Genomic DNA, 15979 nt, shown 5'->3' with positions numbered 1-15979 from the left:
TAAATACAAATAGAGAAGATAGGATACTTGTTCTCTGGCTATGATCATTTGAAAGCTAGAGACAAATTAAGATTAGAATTAAAGCTATTTATTTTATTGACAAGATTATGAACATAAAGATATTTCTATAGTTAAACATTTCTAAGCATACACTTACAAATATAAAACAGATTGTCATCCCAAAAAAGAACAAAATCTCACTAAGGGTAATGTTCTCAAATGTCTTTTAATTATATTGAGTGTAAAGAAAGGAGACAAGATATTTAAATACATCATCAATTCATTTGATAATTGCCTGCAGTAGAACAGAAATGTAATACAAATTTAAAATGGAAAAATGTGTGTCACCCATCAATTTTCTCTATGACTCTGTCTGCTACTATTTGTATTACAAAGTATCTCAATAAATTAATTGCCATGACCCCAGCTAATGAAGTAGTGCCTATTTATCCAAGATTTAAGAATGATACACTTACACAATTGCCTTTTCCAGTCTGCTTCCCTGTGATCCAACTATTTCTCCTAGTGTACAAAACACTTGTCCCAAAAAATCCTGAAAAGCAATAAAAATGATATGCCATGAGACACCACTATATCCTGGATGGAAATCATTTTTTTTTCCATTGGTCTGTTTTTTTACCTTTCCTAGAAAACATGTATTCTGTTTTATTCTTATTGAGCTGTTATCTTATATACACTGTGTGGAATTATACAATGATTCAGAAGTCAGTTTTTACTTCTATATTTTATATAAAATAAGGTACATTAAAATAAGAAATATAGTCATATGTACAGCATGTAATGCAACTCTCAGGTTTTTAACATAAGAGGAGCTTTATCAGTTACCCTTTTACATTAAAAATTAAACTTAATTCTTTTGAACTTTCTTAGAAAGTTAATCGCATTTTCTAGCAATAATTCTCCCTTGCCCCATCTTTTGTCTTTTATTTTCAAACATTCCTGATATTTAATTTTGCTTTCTGATTACCACTTCCTGTATTAGTAACATTAGGGAGTGTCTAAACTACACTCCTCTGTCAGCAGAGGGATGTAAATTAGACACAACAAAAGTGCAAATGAAGCGTGGATTTAAATATCCCACGCATCATTTGCATTATGGCGGCCGCTGCTTTTTTAAAAAATGAGGAATACATGATCTTTCGAAATGGGACATTTCTGTCAAAAATGCCCTGTCTAAACTGCTGGGTTTTTTCGAAAAACCGCGTTTTGAAAAAAGTGGCGGACGCCATTATGCAAATGAAGCGTAGGATATTTAAATCCCCGCTTCATTTGCACTTTCGATGTGTCTAATTTACATCTCTCTGCCAACAGATGGGTGTAGTTTAGACACACCCTTAGTAATATCTAGGTACCAAAATATCACTACAATAAGCAGGGCTCGACAAATAAGGAAGAGCCGGGTTTGGGCGATCTGCGCATGTGCAGAATGATCTGCGCATGTGCAGATCGCCGGACAGCGCGGCTGGTGAGTGGGGTTCGCCGCGGTTCGGTGAGCCCTGACAATAAGGTTTAAATTACAATAGCAGTGCACAAAATATGACATCTTCTACTTTGTAAATTAATCAATAAATAATATATAAACAAAAATAAATAGATATGTTCATTTATGTAAGACTCCACCAAGCCATAACACAACTGACAAGATTCTACAGTGATTTGTACAATCACAAAGATGTCACTGTGGGGTCAATTACTAGAAAGTTTCCCTTTAGTGATGGATTCTTCATTTGTATTGTGGTAAGGCATACTGAAAATCACATTTTAAAAACCCATCCCACTTCAGTATATTAAGAGCACAAATGATCAACATTCTATAGACAAAGAAGACCTAGGGGACATGGTGTTTTAATGCTGGGTTTTTTGGTTTTTTTTCCTCAACAACTTTGGCCTCCCCCTCTCTTTATCCCCCCCCCCTTCAACAGAATTTTTTCCCTGGTGTTTTTTTTTGGGGGGGGGGAGGGTTGTTCGGTATTTTTGTGTCAATCATCTGGCAACCCTACTCATCACCTATAGAGGCCAGATGCCAGACATGTTATACATCTTCAGACACAAACCCATTGAACCATTCACTGAAGAGATGTCATCAATTTATCATCCATGGATAGTAGCATGATACCATTACTTATCAAATCCAGAATCTCTACCACCTGATTTGACTAATAGTTTTGGCACATGAATTCTAGGGAAAAGCAGGGGGTGGGGGAGGACCTCTCTTCCAGAAAGCAAGAGAGAACAGGTGGTAGGTTCCATTTTTGGAGAGAGGAGCCAGATTTGCTGGTGTAGGGCAATATCCAGATCAGTTGCTGTTACTGAGAAGTAGAGCCTGCTGGGGCTTTGATCAGGCAGGACGCTTCAGTGGTGGTTTTCCCTGAAGGTGAGAGACTACTGCTGCACGTAGTCTACTGAGATGGGCCTACAGGAAAGGAACTGTGAGTACTGTGACTGTTTAGGAAAGCGTTTGCAAAGTTAGGAGCACAGCACAGACTGCATCTGAGACTGAAGAGAGACAAAGCAATCTTCTCAGTGAAGCAGGGCACACTGCTGCTGGCATTTAGTGGGGCCAGCTCCAGTCTTCAGAGGAGTTGTGCAGTTTGTTGCTTTTGGCAGGACTGATATACATAACCTGCAGAGTGCGGTCTCAACTCGTGCTGCAGATCTTCAAGCCCATCCACACAAGATACTCTCTAGTACTCTTAAATCCAGAGGCGTGTACACTCAATGAAAATGGAGACACTGTAAATGCCAGTTAGATAAGTTTCATTTATTCCTGTATCCCAAGAACAACACATGGGCAACATAGAAAGCATAACTTCCCACCTCAAACACACACCATTGGCAGGAGGGGCAAGAGGGCAGATCCTCTGGGCAGCTCAGGGGACCAGCAGGAGTCTGGGGCTTGCAGCAGAGGTGTCCCCTCCCCCCCCCCCCACTCACTGGCAGTGGCAGGGGGAGGCTAGAGCCCATTAGCTCCACTCATTTTGCTCCCCAGACTCCCAGCTATGTCGCTCAGGGGAGGGGCAGGTCTACCCCCATACTCACCAATGGGAAGCGGAGCCACACAGCTGGCAGAATAGAGCAGGCTGCAGCCGCATTACTTCACTTCCCTCACTGCTGTTGGTGAGGCCAGGGAGCTCTGACCCCTGCTGCGGGTGCCACAGCCCTACTAGCTCCCCAGGTCATTTTGCTCAAGGAAGAGGAAGAGCTAGGAAGAAGCAGGTCCTGGGACAGATAAAGATTGTCCCACCCCTCTCCAGGGCTTGGGGTGGCAATCAGTTACCCTTCTGTATCCTGTTTAATTGATTTTTTCCCCAACTGTACAATGTGGACTTAAATTGAGAGAGTGATATTTAATCTTAGTCTTTCAAGCCCTGTTTCTCTAAAAATTGTTAATTAAAGGTGTGCTCATCTAACACACTCATTAAACTTTATTTATAATAAGTATTTGTGTAGTTAGATCCATAGCACAGCTTATTATTAGAATGTATTCCCAAAGGTTTCCAAGGCATGCCATTGAGCATGTACAGGGGCCAACCGGATGGAGGCTACGCCAATTTTTGAAGTAAGGGTAAGCAGAGAGGTGGTTAGAGGATTCCCACAAGCCAGCATCACCACTGGAATACTCAGGATGTTCTTTAATATCAGCACCAGACACCCAGAACAGAACAGAAGGACCAGAACAGAAAACTACAAGCTTTTATACAGGGACAGGACGAACATAAAACAAACATAAAACTGAGCTCAGTAAAAAAAAAAAAAAATGGTACTCAGATACCGTAAGGTAACATACACTGGAAATCAGTCCATAGCATAGCATGTCTGGGAAAGGGGGAACATAAGAATAGCCATACTGAGTTGGACCAGCAGTCCATCTAGTCCAGTATCCTTTCTTCTGACAGTAACCAATGCCAGATATCCCAGAGGAAGTGAAGAGAACAAGTAATCATAAAGTGATCCCTCTCCAGTCATCCATTTCCAGCCTCTGACAAACAGAGGCTAGGGACACCATTCCCATCCATCCTTGCTAATAAGTAGCGATGACCTAACCTCCATGAATTTATCTAGTTCTTTTTTAACCCTGTTAAAGTCCTGGTCTTCACAACCTCCTCTGGCAAGAAGTTCCACAGCTTGACTGTGCTATGTGAATAAATACTTCCTTTTGTTTATTTCAAACCTTCTACCCATTAATTTCATTAAGTGACCCCAAGTTCTTATGTTGTAGGAACAAGTAAATAACTCTTCTTTATTCACTTTTTCTATACCTGTCACCATCTTATAGATCTCTATCATATCCTCCCTGTGTCTCCTTTTCCTAAGCTAAAAAGCCCTGTCTTTTTAATCTCTCTCCATATGACATCCATTCCAAACCACTAATTATCTATGTTGCCCTTTTCTGAACCTTTTTCAATGACAATATACCTTTTTTGAGATGAGGCAGCCATATCTATACACAGTATTCAAGAGGTGGGCATACCATGGATTTATATAGTGGCAATAAGATATTCTCTATCTTAGGGTGTGTCTAGACTACAGGGATTTTTTTTTTAAAAAGTGGCCTTTTTTCGAAAAATCTTTACCTGCATCTAGACTGCTGCTGTGTTCTTTCAAAAGTAAATTGAATGAATGCGGCAGTTTTTTCGACTGCGGAAAACCTCATTTCGAAAAAAGGTGCTATATAATGCAAATTGTGCTTTTTCGAAAGAGAGCATCCAGGCTGCTGGGGTGCTCTCTTTCAAAAAAGCGGCTTGCTTTTTCGAAAGTACTGGCTGTAGTCTAGACACTCTTAAGAAAAAGCCTCTTTCGAAAGATGCTTGCAGAATAGACAGTCTTATTCTTTAACACTTTCTTCATACTTCCTAACATTGTTTGCTTTTTTGACTACTGCTGCATATTGAGTGGATGTTTTCAGAGAACTATCCACAATGACTCCAAGATCTCTCGAGTAGTAATAGCTAAATTAGTCCCAATCATTTTGTATGGATAGTTGGGATTATTTTCTCCAGTATGCATTACTTTGCATTTATAAGTATTAAAATTCATTTGCCATTTTGCTACCCAATCACCTAGTTTTATGAGATCCTTTAGAGGCTCTTCACAGTCTGCTTTGGTCTTAACTATCTTAAGCAGTTTAGTATCATCTGCAAATTTGGCTACCTCACTATTTACTCCTTTCCTCCAAATCATTTATAAATATGTAAAATAGGATTGGTCCCTGTACAGATCCCAGGGGGAAAATCTGTAGTTACCTCTCTCCACTCTGGAAATGTATAATTTATTCCTACTTTTTGTTTCCAGTCTTTTAACCAGTTATCAGTCTGTGAGAGGACCTTCCCTCTTATCCCATGACAACTTACTTTACTTAAGAGCCTTTGGTGAGGTACCTCGTCAAAGGCTTACTGGAAATCTAAGTACACTATATCCACTGGATCTCCCTTGTCCACATGCTTGCTGACCCCCTCAATGAATTATAGTAGATTAGGAAGGCATGATTTCCCTTTACAGAAACCATGTTGACTCCCCCCCCAACAAATTATATTCATCTATGTGTCTGAATTGTATTCTTTTCTATAGTTTCAACTAAATTTGCCCAATACAGACATTAGACCGACCGTTCTGTAATTGTCAGGATCATCTTTCGAGCCCCTTTTAAATGTTGGGGTCACATTAGCTATCTTCCAGTCAATAGGTACAGAAGAGGATTTAAAGGAGGCTTTAAAGGTTCCAAAGCCTCCTCTAATGATATCTCAATCTGGGAAAATGCCTCAGATTTGTCGCCTAAAAGGAATGGCTCAGGTTTAGGAATTTCCCTAACATTTTCAGCCGTTAAGACTGAAGCAAAGAATGTATTTAATTTCTCCACAATGCCCTTATTGTCCTGGAGTGCTCCTTTAGCATCTTGATCATCCAGTGGCCCCACTGACTGTTTAGCCATCTTTCTGCTTTTGATGTACTTAAACATTTTGCTATTACTTTTTGGCATTTTGGCTAGCTGTTCTTCAAACTTTGTCTTTCCTTATATTTTTTACACTTAATTTGACAGAATTTATGTGCCTTTCTTCCTCACTAGGATTTAACTTTCATTTTTCAATGGTGCCTTTTTATCTCTCACAGCTTCTTTTAATTGGTTGTTAAGCCACAGTGGCACTTTTTTGGTTCTCTTACTGTGCTTTTTAATTTGGAGTCTATCTTTAAGTTGGGCCTCTATTATGGTATCTCTGAAAAATTTCCATGCAGTTTGCAGGGATTTTACTTTAGGGACTGTGCCTTTTAATTTCTGTTTAACTTCCTCATTTTTGTGTAGTTCCCCTTTCTAAAATTAAATGTGTTGGGCTGCTGTGGTGGTTTTCCCACCACATGCATGTTAAAATTTGTTACATTATGGTCACTATTTTCAAGCAACCCGGTTATATTTACCTCTTGGACTAGATCCTCTGCTCCATTTAGGACTAAATCAAGACTTGCCTCTTCTCTGCAGCTGGGTTCTGGGATGGGGGGATAGGGTGCAGGGGATAAGGATCTGGGATGGAGGGGGCCTACAGTTGGGCTCTGGAGAGGTAGGTTAAGGTGTATTGCCAAGGGAGCCCCACAGGTAGGCTGGGAGGTAGGGTGGGAGAGATTGTGGATGTCTGGCCTGCCATCTAGGCTCTGGGAGAGAGATGAGGGTAGAGAACTGAGTTGTCATAGGGGTTTCTTTAATTTCCTTTTCCTGGGGGAACGTGTCTGTCTGTCTGTCTGTCATACTTGCTGACAGGTATGTTAAATAAATTACTTGCAACTGACATAATTATGAAGTGCTATTTTGACAAAGTTTGCAGAATTTTAAAATATCATGGGTATAATTTTTATTTTTTTGGCACAAAATGCCCCCCCCCCAAATAACACTGGAGAAAGGACTGGGTATATGTCTTTCACAGAAGTAGTCAGTCACCTATGCCAGCAGAGGCCAATCGTAGCCCAAATAGAAAAAGAGCTGCTGGCTGTCACTTCTGGAGTGAAGCACTACCATCAGTACATGTCCCCCCTCCAGTGTCAGTGAATTGAGATCACAACCGCCTTGAGATAATAATGCTGTTTTAGTGCTTGATACTGCAGCACATATTGATGCACCTCCATCACTGGCATGTAGATTTCAGATATTGTTCAGGACAATTACTGGAGTTAGCTGATACCCTGTGTACCCAATATCAGCAAGCTAGGGGGAAGAGGACACAAAAAATCCATTGACAAGCTGCACAATCTCCCAGATTCTACAACAAAACTGATGGAAATCAAAAAAGCTATGGAAAAGGCCATCCAACTACAGACAACGAAGAGTGATACTAGCATAGTAGCCAGAACACAAAGGCCAACTACAGTTGATTCTGCTTATTTGCAATCTCTTGATTCCCAGGAAAAAGTTATTATCCACAACAAGCAAAAAAACAAAAAGCAAGCAAGCAAACAAAAAAACCCCAAACCTTTAAGGAATATCAGAGTGGCTGACTGAGTGAAGAAGAAAAACAAAAGCAAAAACAAGCAAACAGGACTGGGGAGCAAAAAAAAAAAAAAAAAGTTGTAACGGCAGTCAGATGTGCTTTAATCTGATAAATTCATAGGTTTTAGATTTAACAGCTAATAGAGACTGGAAATAAGGTGAAAAAGAAAAGAAAGTATGGATTACAGCAGGCTTAAAAATGTTTTCATTTGTGCTTGTAAATTTTCCTTGTGATTCCTCCCTCCCCCCCCCCCCCCCCCCCACACATACTGAAAATGATGATCAGTATTGCTTGGAAATAGACATCTTGGATCCAGGCTTTGAGGCAGAATACGAGAGGTTGGATGCGTCATGTTTCAGATTTCTGGGTGAGGTGGGCTGCTTTCAAAGAAAGGCAGAGGCAGTTGCAGGGGCAGAGTAACCAGATCTGAGAACCATATCTGATGCTTGCCAGGATGGCCTCTAATTTCTTTTGCTCAGGATCTTGAGGAGCAACAAAGATGGAGGATAGAGTTATAGTAATCCAAGGCCAAAAGATAAGGACAGCATCCCCCAACAAATTGCAACTGTGCTCTTCTCAAGCAGAATGTTTGGGACTTTGTATTGGATGGTTCTCTGGTAAGCCCCAGGTAAGATAACATTTTCTGAAATGCTGCATTATTTCATGACTACATAATAGTGGACATAATAGAAAGACTAATAAAACGAGTCCACTATTGTGTCCTGAAGTCCCAGTAAATAACTGAAATCTCTATGGGTATGTCTACACTACCACCCTAGTTCGAACTAGGGTTGTAATGTAGTCAACCGGAGTTGCACAAGGAGTGGAACGAGGAATGAGGAGTAACGGTAGTTTGGACTAGGAAGCCTAGTCCGAACTACCTAGTTCGTGCCACGTGTAGCCGCGGGGCACGGAGTCCGAACTAGCGGACATTTAAAAATGGCGGCGCCCGGCAACATGCAAATGAAGCCCGGGAAATTCAAATCCCGGGCTTCAGTTGCAACTCCGGTTGACTACATTACCACCCTAGTTCGAACTAGGGTGGTAGTGTACACATACCCTATGTGGTGGGACTCGCACTAGTTGCAGTTTAATGAACTCTGAGCATAAGGGCTAGGATCCTGTTCCTTGTTGGCAGTTTATAGGATAAACTGCTGCTTCGTTATCCAGCATTATTCTGATTGAGTGTCAAGGATACTGATCTCTTTTAGCTGATCTTGAGGACTAGCCATCTCAGTCTCTCTAGGTAAATTAATGAACTCTGCTGGATTGTGGTAAGTCTACCTGTTTGGCTGAAGGGAGTCAGCAGAGCTCCTCGGTAGCAGCAGGTGGTTGCTGGCTGCTAAACGCTGATGCCCACAGATGTGATTATTCCTGTGATTGCCTTTTCCTAGTCTTGTTCCAGCTTTGTTCTTGCCTCATTCACCTGTCCTACTCCAGTCCATTGCTTCCCTGCTAGCTCCTGACTCCTGCTCCAATTACTTGGCTTGACTCCTGGTTCTCAGCTCCAGCTTTGACACCCCTGCTCAACTCTTAGCTCACAAACCAACCAGTAGGTATGACTTCTGTGGTTGCAACTGGGATTGACCATCCCCATATTTGTGGCCCTGATGTTGGGTAGAAAGTGACAGCAAGCATATTGGCAGGATGTAACAATGAAAGATCTTTACAACTAGAGGAAGGAATTGAGGACCCACTGAGATATTGATATCCACTTAAATAGATGCTTAATGGAAAAGATGACAAACCTGAGCCAGGCTTCAAGATAATAGGAGCATAATCTTGCCAGGGGTGATACAAAAGGATGAGCTGCCATGTGGTCTTGTGTTGAAGGCAAAATCTTGCTGTGGTTTGCAGGTTTTGAGGATATGAGAGTCTGCATTGTGGTGAATCTGTTCATGGAAAAATATGTTAAGGATGTAGTGGAATCCAGCCTGGCTCTAATGAAGTCTATGTATTGTACAAGTATAAGAAAAGATTTTTGTGTGTTGAGTAGGGTGCCCAAGGAGCAGGAAAAGACACAGTTTCGTTGGCTACCAACTGCATTTTCTGAAAGGAGCAACCCGTAAAGAGCTAACGTTAACCAGTGGCGGCTGCAGTAGTTCACCGGCCATTGGCTTCTGACTCGCATGAGGCCCGCTACAGGCAGGGGCTGCTCCAGTGTCCTGGCTGGAGCAGCCTCTGTTCTCAGTGGGCCTTGGCATGCCACAGGCAGGAGCTGCTCTGGCATCCTCACTGCAGCAGCCTTTATCTGTGGTGGGTCCGCTAGTGCAGCCCCTGCCTGAGACAGAGAGAGAAAGGAAGCTGCTCCAGCCCAGTGGCTGCTTCAGCCAGGCTGGAGTGCCCGCCCCTGCCTGCCCTCCCCTTTAATCTGTTAACTGATTAAACATATTGGTTAATTAACTGGCTTTAAAATCCCTCTAAAGAAAGATGTATAGTTATATGAAAGTATACATCCTGAAAGTTGAGGAAGACAAGCCTATCTCCTGGATCTAGAGAGGTTATTATTGCTACCAGAGTTACACTTCTGAATTACTGTGAACGGACAAAGTCCCAAGGTCCTGAATTGGTCTGAGTAGAATTCTTCCCTGAGAAAGTTCAGGTGGAACAGTTTCAATTGCCTCTAAGTATAGGAGAGATTGTAAATCTTGTGTATTCCTGAAAAAGGATGGGGATGATGCTCTGGAAAAATTAGCTGAACTGGATGGAATAGGCCAAACTCATCTCCAGGATCCATCTGTCAGAGGTTGTGAACGTCCACTCTGGTCTTGTGGCTGATGTTCAGTGAAATGAAATAAATCACAGAATAATTTGTGAAGTCATATTTTGCAATTGAGTCTTAATAATTTACCACTCTGAACTATGAAGAGGCAAAGGAGCAGTTTTTGTGGCAAAGCAGATCTAAATGTTTCAGTTCCTGGTCAGAAGGGGATGCTTTAGATTGATACTCTAGATTGTTTCTTTCACTGACAGCCTCAAAAGCCAAGGAGTTAGGGATAGGTTGAGATAAAAGGAGTACTCCAAGCATGTGGGGGGTAAATATAGGTGTTTTTTTTAAGTCAGTTCCCTTACAAATAGGTGGTAAGCTTGTATGAAATTTCATACAAGCTGATAAAGTTTCACTGATGGGCAAGGCAAATCAGGCATTGAAAAGAAGCTTGTTGTATGTCCAAAGCAAAGAACGCTGGGGTTCCTGAACTTTCTACAACATCCTTTGTTGGGCCTCTGTGATCCTTTTCTGGAAGGCCTTGAAATCATCTGAGTGGAATGGCTAAGAGAAGAAATAACAGCCTTACCGGGTAAGGAGGAGGTTTTGTGAAAGAATAGTGCCTCCACTTCTGCACTGGGATCTTACTCTTCTAGACATTCCTCTGTGGAAGGGGATCTGGTGTTGGTAGCTGTTGTTCTTGGCAGCACCGCTTGCATTAAAGTAACCTGCACATTTGATTATAGGAGGGTCCAAAGGTTCCCATAAGATCACTGTTGTGGGCTGATCTTGCCATGATTGGTGGGTCTTTCATCGGTTAGGGGTCTCTTCCTTGGGCCGCACCTCAAGTGAGGGAGACTGGAAAGGAAAGGTGGTGAATTTCTCTATCGACACCTCTCAGTCAGAGGAAGCGGCGAGGAGCAATAGGTGTCAGTACCTGAAGCTGGTGACAACTGGTAACCACACTGATACCAGAGGTTAAGCCTTTGTGAAAAGATGCAGTAGGACCAGAAGGTAATTCCTCTTCATAACCTTCAACAGCAGGGGATTCAAGGATCCCAGGGACCTCATGAGAAAGGAATCTGTATGGTACCACATAATCTGGAAAGTTCCTGGGTAGTAGCATATCACAAAGTACCAGCACCTCTACCATAGCCTAAGGAACACTGTTTTGAGGATGACAAATTCAAGTCCTAAGTCCTGGAAGAGTTCTTGTGCATAGAAGAATTCAAACCAATACTGATGCAGATGCCACTCACTAAGGATTGCTTCCTGGAAGTTCTCAGTATGCAACCTACAGGGTGCATCTAGATTACGTGGCTCCGTCGACGGAGCATGGTAAAGTAATTTACTCGACGTAGTCAATGAAATGGGGATTTAAATAATCCCCGCTTCATTAAAATAAAAATGGCTGCCACGCCGTGCTGACAATCAGCTGATTTGGCACAGCACGGCAGTCTAGATGCGGCACGGTCGACAAGGGAAGCCTTTGTTGACCGCTCCGGTATGCCTCGTGAAATGCAACCCGGGGATTAGGGAGTGCTGGTAACCTAAAAATTCTGGTTACCTGAAGAGGGGAGGAACCATGCGGGGCCTACAGGAGCCGTGCAGGGGCTGGGATGTGGCCTGTTGCGGGGAGGGGGGGGTGAGGGTGGGGATGGAAGCCGGAGGGCAGGAGGTGGAGATGGAGGGGGGCTGACCTGCCGGGGGTGCCAGGAGCTACAGGGGGAGCCGAGATGCTTGCTGCTTGCTTCTGGCTGCAGTTCGCCCCTCCCCCAGGTATGTGCTGCACACTCGTCTGAGGAGCAGCCCAGCACTCAAAAGGCCAGTTTCCTGGGTTTTGGGGAGGTTTTTTGTTTTGCTTTTCCCCGCGTCAGAAGTTTGCCAGTTTCTACAGTTTTCCGGATAGTGCAGGTTTTACTGTATAAGGAAAGCACCCTACAAACATCCAAGGTATGCAGGAGTGCGTCTTGTTAGGATGAATGGGGCTTGGAAAGGAAAATAGGGAGAACAATAGGTTAATTGACATGGAAGTCGGAGCACACTTTCAGTATAAAGGAAGGGTGAGGGCGGAGTGTAACACTGTCCCTAGTGTAAGGTGGTGTCACCATAAAGGCCACAAGCTCACTCACCCTGCGGGCAGATATTATAGACGACAGAAAGGTGACTTTCATGATCATCAGAGACAGTGGGCAGGTTTCCAATGGCTCAAACAAGGGCTGAATGAGAGTGTCCAACACCATCTGCAAGTTCCATGACAGAGGTGGGGACCTATATGGCAGGTTAAGATTGTGTAGACCCTTCAAGAATCTTCTCATGGTGGGGTGTGCAAAAATGGAATATCCGTCAAACCTGGGGTGGAAGGCAATAATAGCAGCCACACTGAAAGAACTCAGGGATAACCCTGATTTCTTTAGGTCACGCATGTAGTCTAAAATTACATGGAGTGGTGTCACATATGGGTCAATTTTACTTGCGTACACCATACCCTGACTCTTTTCCATTTTTGGGGATAGGTAGTGTGTGTGGATCTTTCATATGATCCAAGCAGAGTGTTTCAGACTCTTGAAACCAACAAGGAGCCAGCCAGTCAGGTATAAAATCTAAGGTTGGGGGTGCAGTAGGATTCCTCCATTCTGGATCAACAAATCGTGGTGGTTTGGGAGGAAATGGGGAGGGGGAGGCGATTGGAGAGATATCCGAGAGAGATACAGAAATCACGTCTGCCTAGACTAGGAGGGGGCTGTGAGGATTATCCAAACCCTATCTCTCCTGACTTCTTCAAGAACTCTTGAGATGAGGGGGATTGGTGGAAATGTATAGAGTAGCAGGCCATTCCAGCTGATTAGGAAGGTATCTCCTAATGATCCATATCCCACATCCACTCTGGAACAATACTAAGGGCATTTGGCATTGTAGCAGGAGGCGAATAGATCTATATGGGAAAATCCCCATCAGCAGAAGATGGCCTGAAGCATTTGGTGATGAATCTCCCACTCGTAGTCTATGCTGCAGTGCCTGCTCAAAGTGTCCACTATATTATTGTTGATGCCGGGTAGATATGATGCAGTTATGGTGACATTATGGTGGACACCAATTCCATAGGTGCACTGCTTCAACACAAAGAGTGGAAGAGCAGGCTCCTCCTTGACAGTTGATATAGTTCGTTGTTGTCATGTTGTCGGTATTTTGATTGCGCAGTTGTGACTGTGTGCATGAAAGTGTTTGCAGGCATTGGCCACCACTCATAATTCCAGAAGGTTGATATGAAGATCTGTATCATGGTCAGATTATCAACCCTGGGCAAAATGTCTGTCTAAGTGGGTGCCCCATCCCAGTAGAAAGGCATCAGTCATGATTTGTGGTTGATCATGGTGGAATGGGACGCCTGCCAGGAGATTATCTACCATTTGAGGGAAGCAACCACATTGGATGGAAGAGAGAGATGCTTGTAAATATGATTTTTGGAAGGGACATATTGATGTCAGCCAATATTGAAGGCAACAAAAATGTATGCAGGCGTAGCATCCACCATAGGACGCTACTGCTACGTGCATCAGTACAGTGGAACTCATGGAAGCTGTCACAAGTGGGTCCTGTATGGATTGGAATGTTTGCATAGGTAAGTAGGTACAGGCAGTAATGGAGTATAAAGTCCAGAGTCTGCATTGGATGAAATGTGGACTTTTGCTCATTCATAATGAGACCGAGTGATTTAAATAGATTCCTGGCTGTACCTATCATGTTGTGTGTTTCCATGCAGGATGAGCCCTTTATAAAGCAATCGTTGAGATATGGGAAGATCATAATGTCCTGTTGACCTAGATATGCCACAACTACTGTGAGTGTCTTTGAAAACACTCTGGGGGCAGATGAAAGGCCGAAGGGCAAAATGCAATATTGGAAATATTCTGATGCTATCATGAAATGAAGGAATCATCTGTGGGCTGGATGGATGGTCATGTGAAAATACACATCTTGCAGATCGAGGGCTGCAAACCAATCTCCCTCACCCAGCACTGGAATTATAGATGCCAGGGTAACCATTTTGAACCACTGCTTACATAAGTATTTGTTGAGGTTGTACAGATAGGCTGTGTCCACACTGGCACCCTTTTCCGTAAAAGGGATGCTAATGAGACACTTCGGAATTGCAAATTCTACAGGGGATTTAAATATCCCCCGCAGCATTTGCATGAACATGGCTGCCACTTTTTTCCAGCTCGGGGTTTTGCCGGAGAAAAGCGCCAGTCTAGACAGGATCTTGTGGAAAATAAGCCCTTTTCCGGAAGATCCCTTATTCCTACTTGAAAGAATTGAATGCATTTTTGTGAGACATGTGCCTCTCCTAGGCACCTAATGCATGAGGACTGCCCATCTGATGCCAGCATCGGTTTGAGACAGCCATTGCAATTCTTGAAACTGGGCAAGCCGAGGGGGCAGGAAGGAGGAGGGGATGCTTCAGGGAAGGGTAGAGAGAAAATTCAAAAGCTATTAATATACAAAAAGAACAGAAATTGAAATGCAGGCAAAATTAAACTTAAACCAAGTGCTTACATCTATAATACTAAAACTGCTTTATTAGAGCTGCTTCCTCAGGCTTCCTTTGGTCCTTCTTTGCTCTATTGCAGTGGTTCTCAAACTTTTTTGGCCCATAGCCCACCTGATTCAATGCAAACCTTTTCGTGGACTACCATTTGCTAATGAAAACTTGCTGTTAATTACATAATTATACCCAAGCCATTTGCTAGTGCTATATCTAGGGAGAGCAGTTTAATTTAACCAGTAAAAAGAAAATATTAATTTAAACAAATTAAGCACTTTAACTTTTTCATGTTAGTTTATCAACATTTTAAATAAAGTAAAATATTAATTTATATCCAACACAAAAGGTTTCAAAGTTTTCTTTATTGCAGAGATGGAGAAATCTTTTGTGGGTCGGGGACTACTGACCTACAGAAAAATCAGTTGGGGGACTACAAGGCAAAAAAACCCTCCAAAAACCCCTAACCCACACTGATGTGGCTCACAACTGAGATACCTCATCCTCTGGTGCTCCAGCCCTATGGTGGAGGGACAAGAAGGACTGAAGTTCCGGGCTTCCCACAGGCCACATTTATTCTTCTGGGATTACTGGATTTTGTGAACCTCTCTAGACTCTGGGTTGGAGACAAAAGTGAGGGGGTCAGTGTGTGGGACAGGGCTGCCAGTGAGTGGGATCGGGACAGGGGATGCAGGATCTGGGCAGGAGGGAGTGATGGGAGGAAGATAGAGTGCAGCAGCAGGCTGGGAGTACGGTGTCAGGGGGGGAAGGGTGCAAGAGCAAGGGATGGTGCAGTATGTGGCTAGGAGGGAGGGTAGAGAAGCAGGCTGGAGAAAAGATAGCCATCCGGGAGAAGGGAGGGTGCAGGAGCAGGCTGGAGGGGAGGGGCATCTGGCTAGGAGGGAGGGTGCAGGAGCAGGCTGGAGGATGCAAGGTCTCAAGGGGGCATGAGGTGCTGGGGATGCAGGTTCTGGGCACGTGGGGGGGGCACTTACCTGCCTTCGTGCCCCCTGCCATTCCCAGGTACCATATCCCAGGCACAGCCTCCCGCTGCTCCCATTGGCTGGAATCCAGCCAATGGGAGCAGTGGGGAAAGCCTCCAGGCAGTGCGTCCTTACACTGCTTTTCCCCAGCCAGGAAAGGGGAGCAGCAGTGTGTGGAGCCAGTTCCAGCTCTACTTCTTCCCCATGAGACAGATCTGGTGGGGAGGCATGGGGCTTCCCTCCCCCACACCCT

General features: G+C 43.5%; 1 protein-coding gene across 4 annotated transcripts in view; it reads right to left on the bottom strand.

Moving 5' to 3' along the window:
- The window catches only part of CPNE8 (copine 8), a 220726-nt gene that overhangs the window by 140156 nt on the left and 64591 nt on the right, over nucleotides 1-15979 (bottom strand). For all 4 annotated transcript variants that reach the window (XM_006120408.5, XM_014572184.4, XM_025183253.3 and 1 more), the window contains one exon: nucleotides 477-553. In XM_006120408.5, coding sequence (XP_006120470.1) covers nucleotides 477-553 — 77 coding nt within the window. The remainder of the gene's footprint in view (nucleotides 1-476; nucleotides 554-15979) is intronic.

Source organism: Pelodiscus sinensis, chromosome 1 (assembly GCF_052426305.1).
Source record: "Pelodiscus sinensis isolate ZL-2025 chromosome 1, ASM5242630v1, whole genome shotgun sequence".
Lineage (NCBI taxonomy): Eukaryota > Metazoa > Chordata > Testudines > Trionychidae > Pelodiscus > Pelodiscus sinensis.
This window is presented reverse-complemented; position numbering and strand designations above follow the sequence as displayed.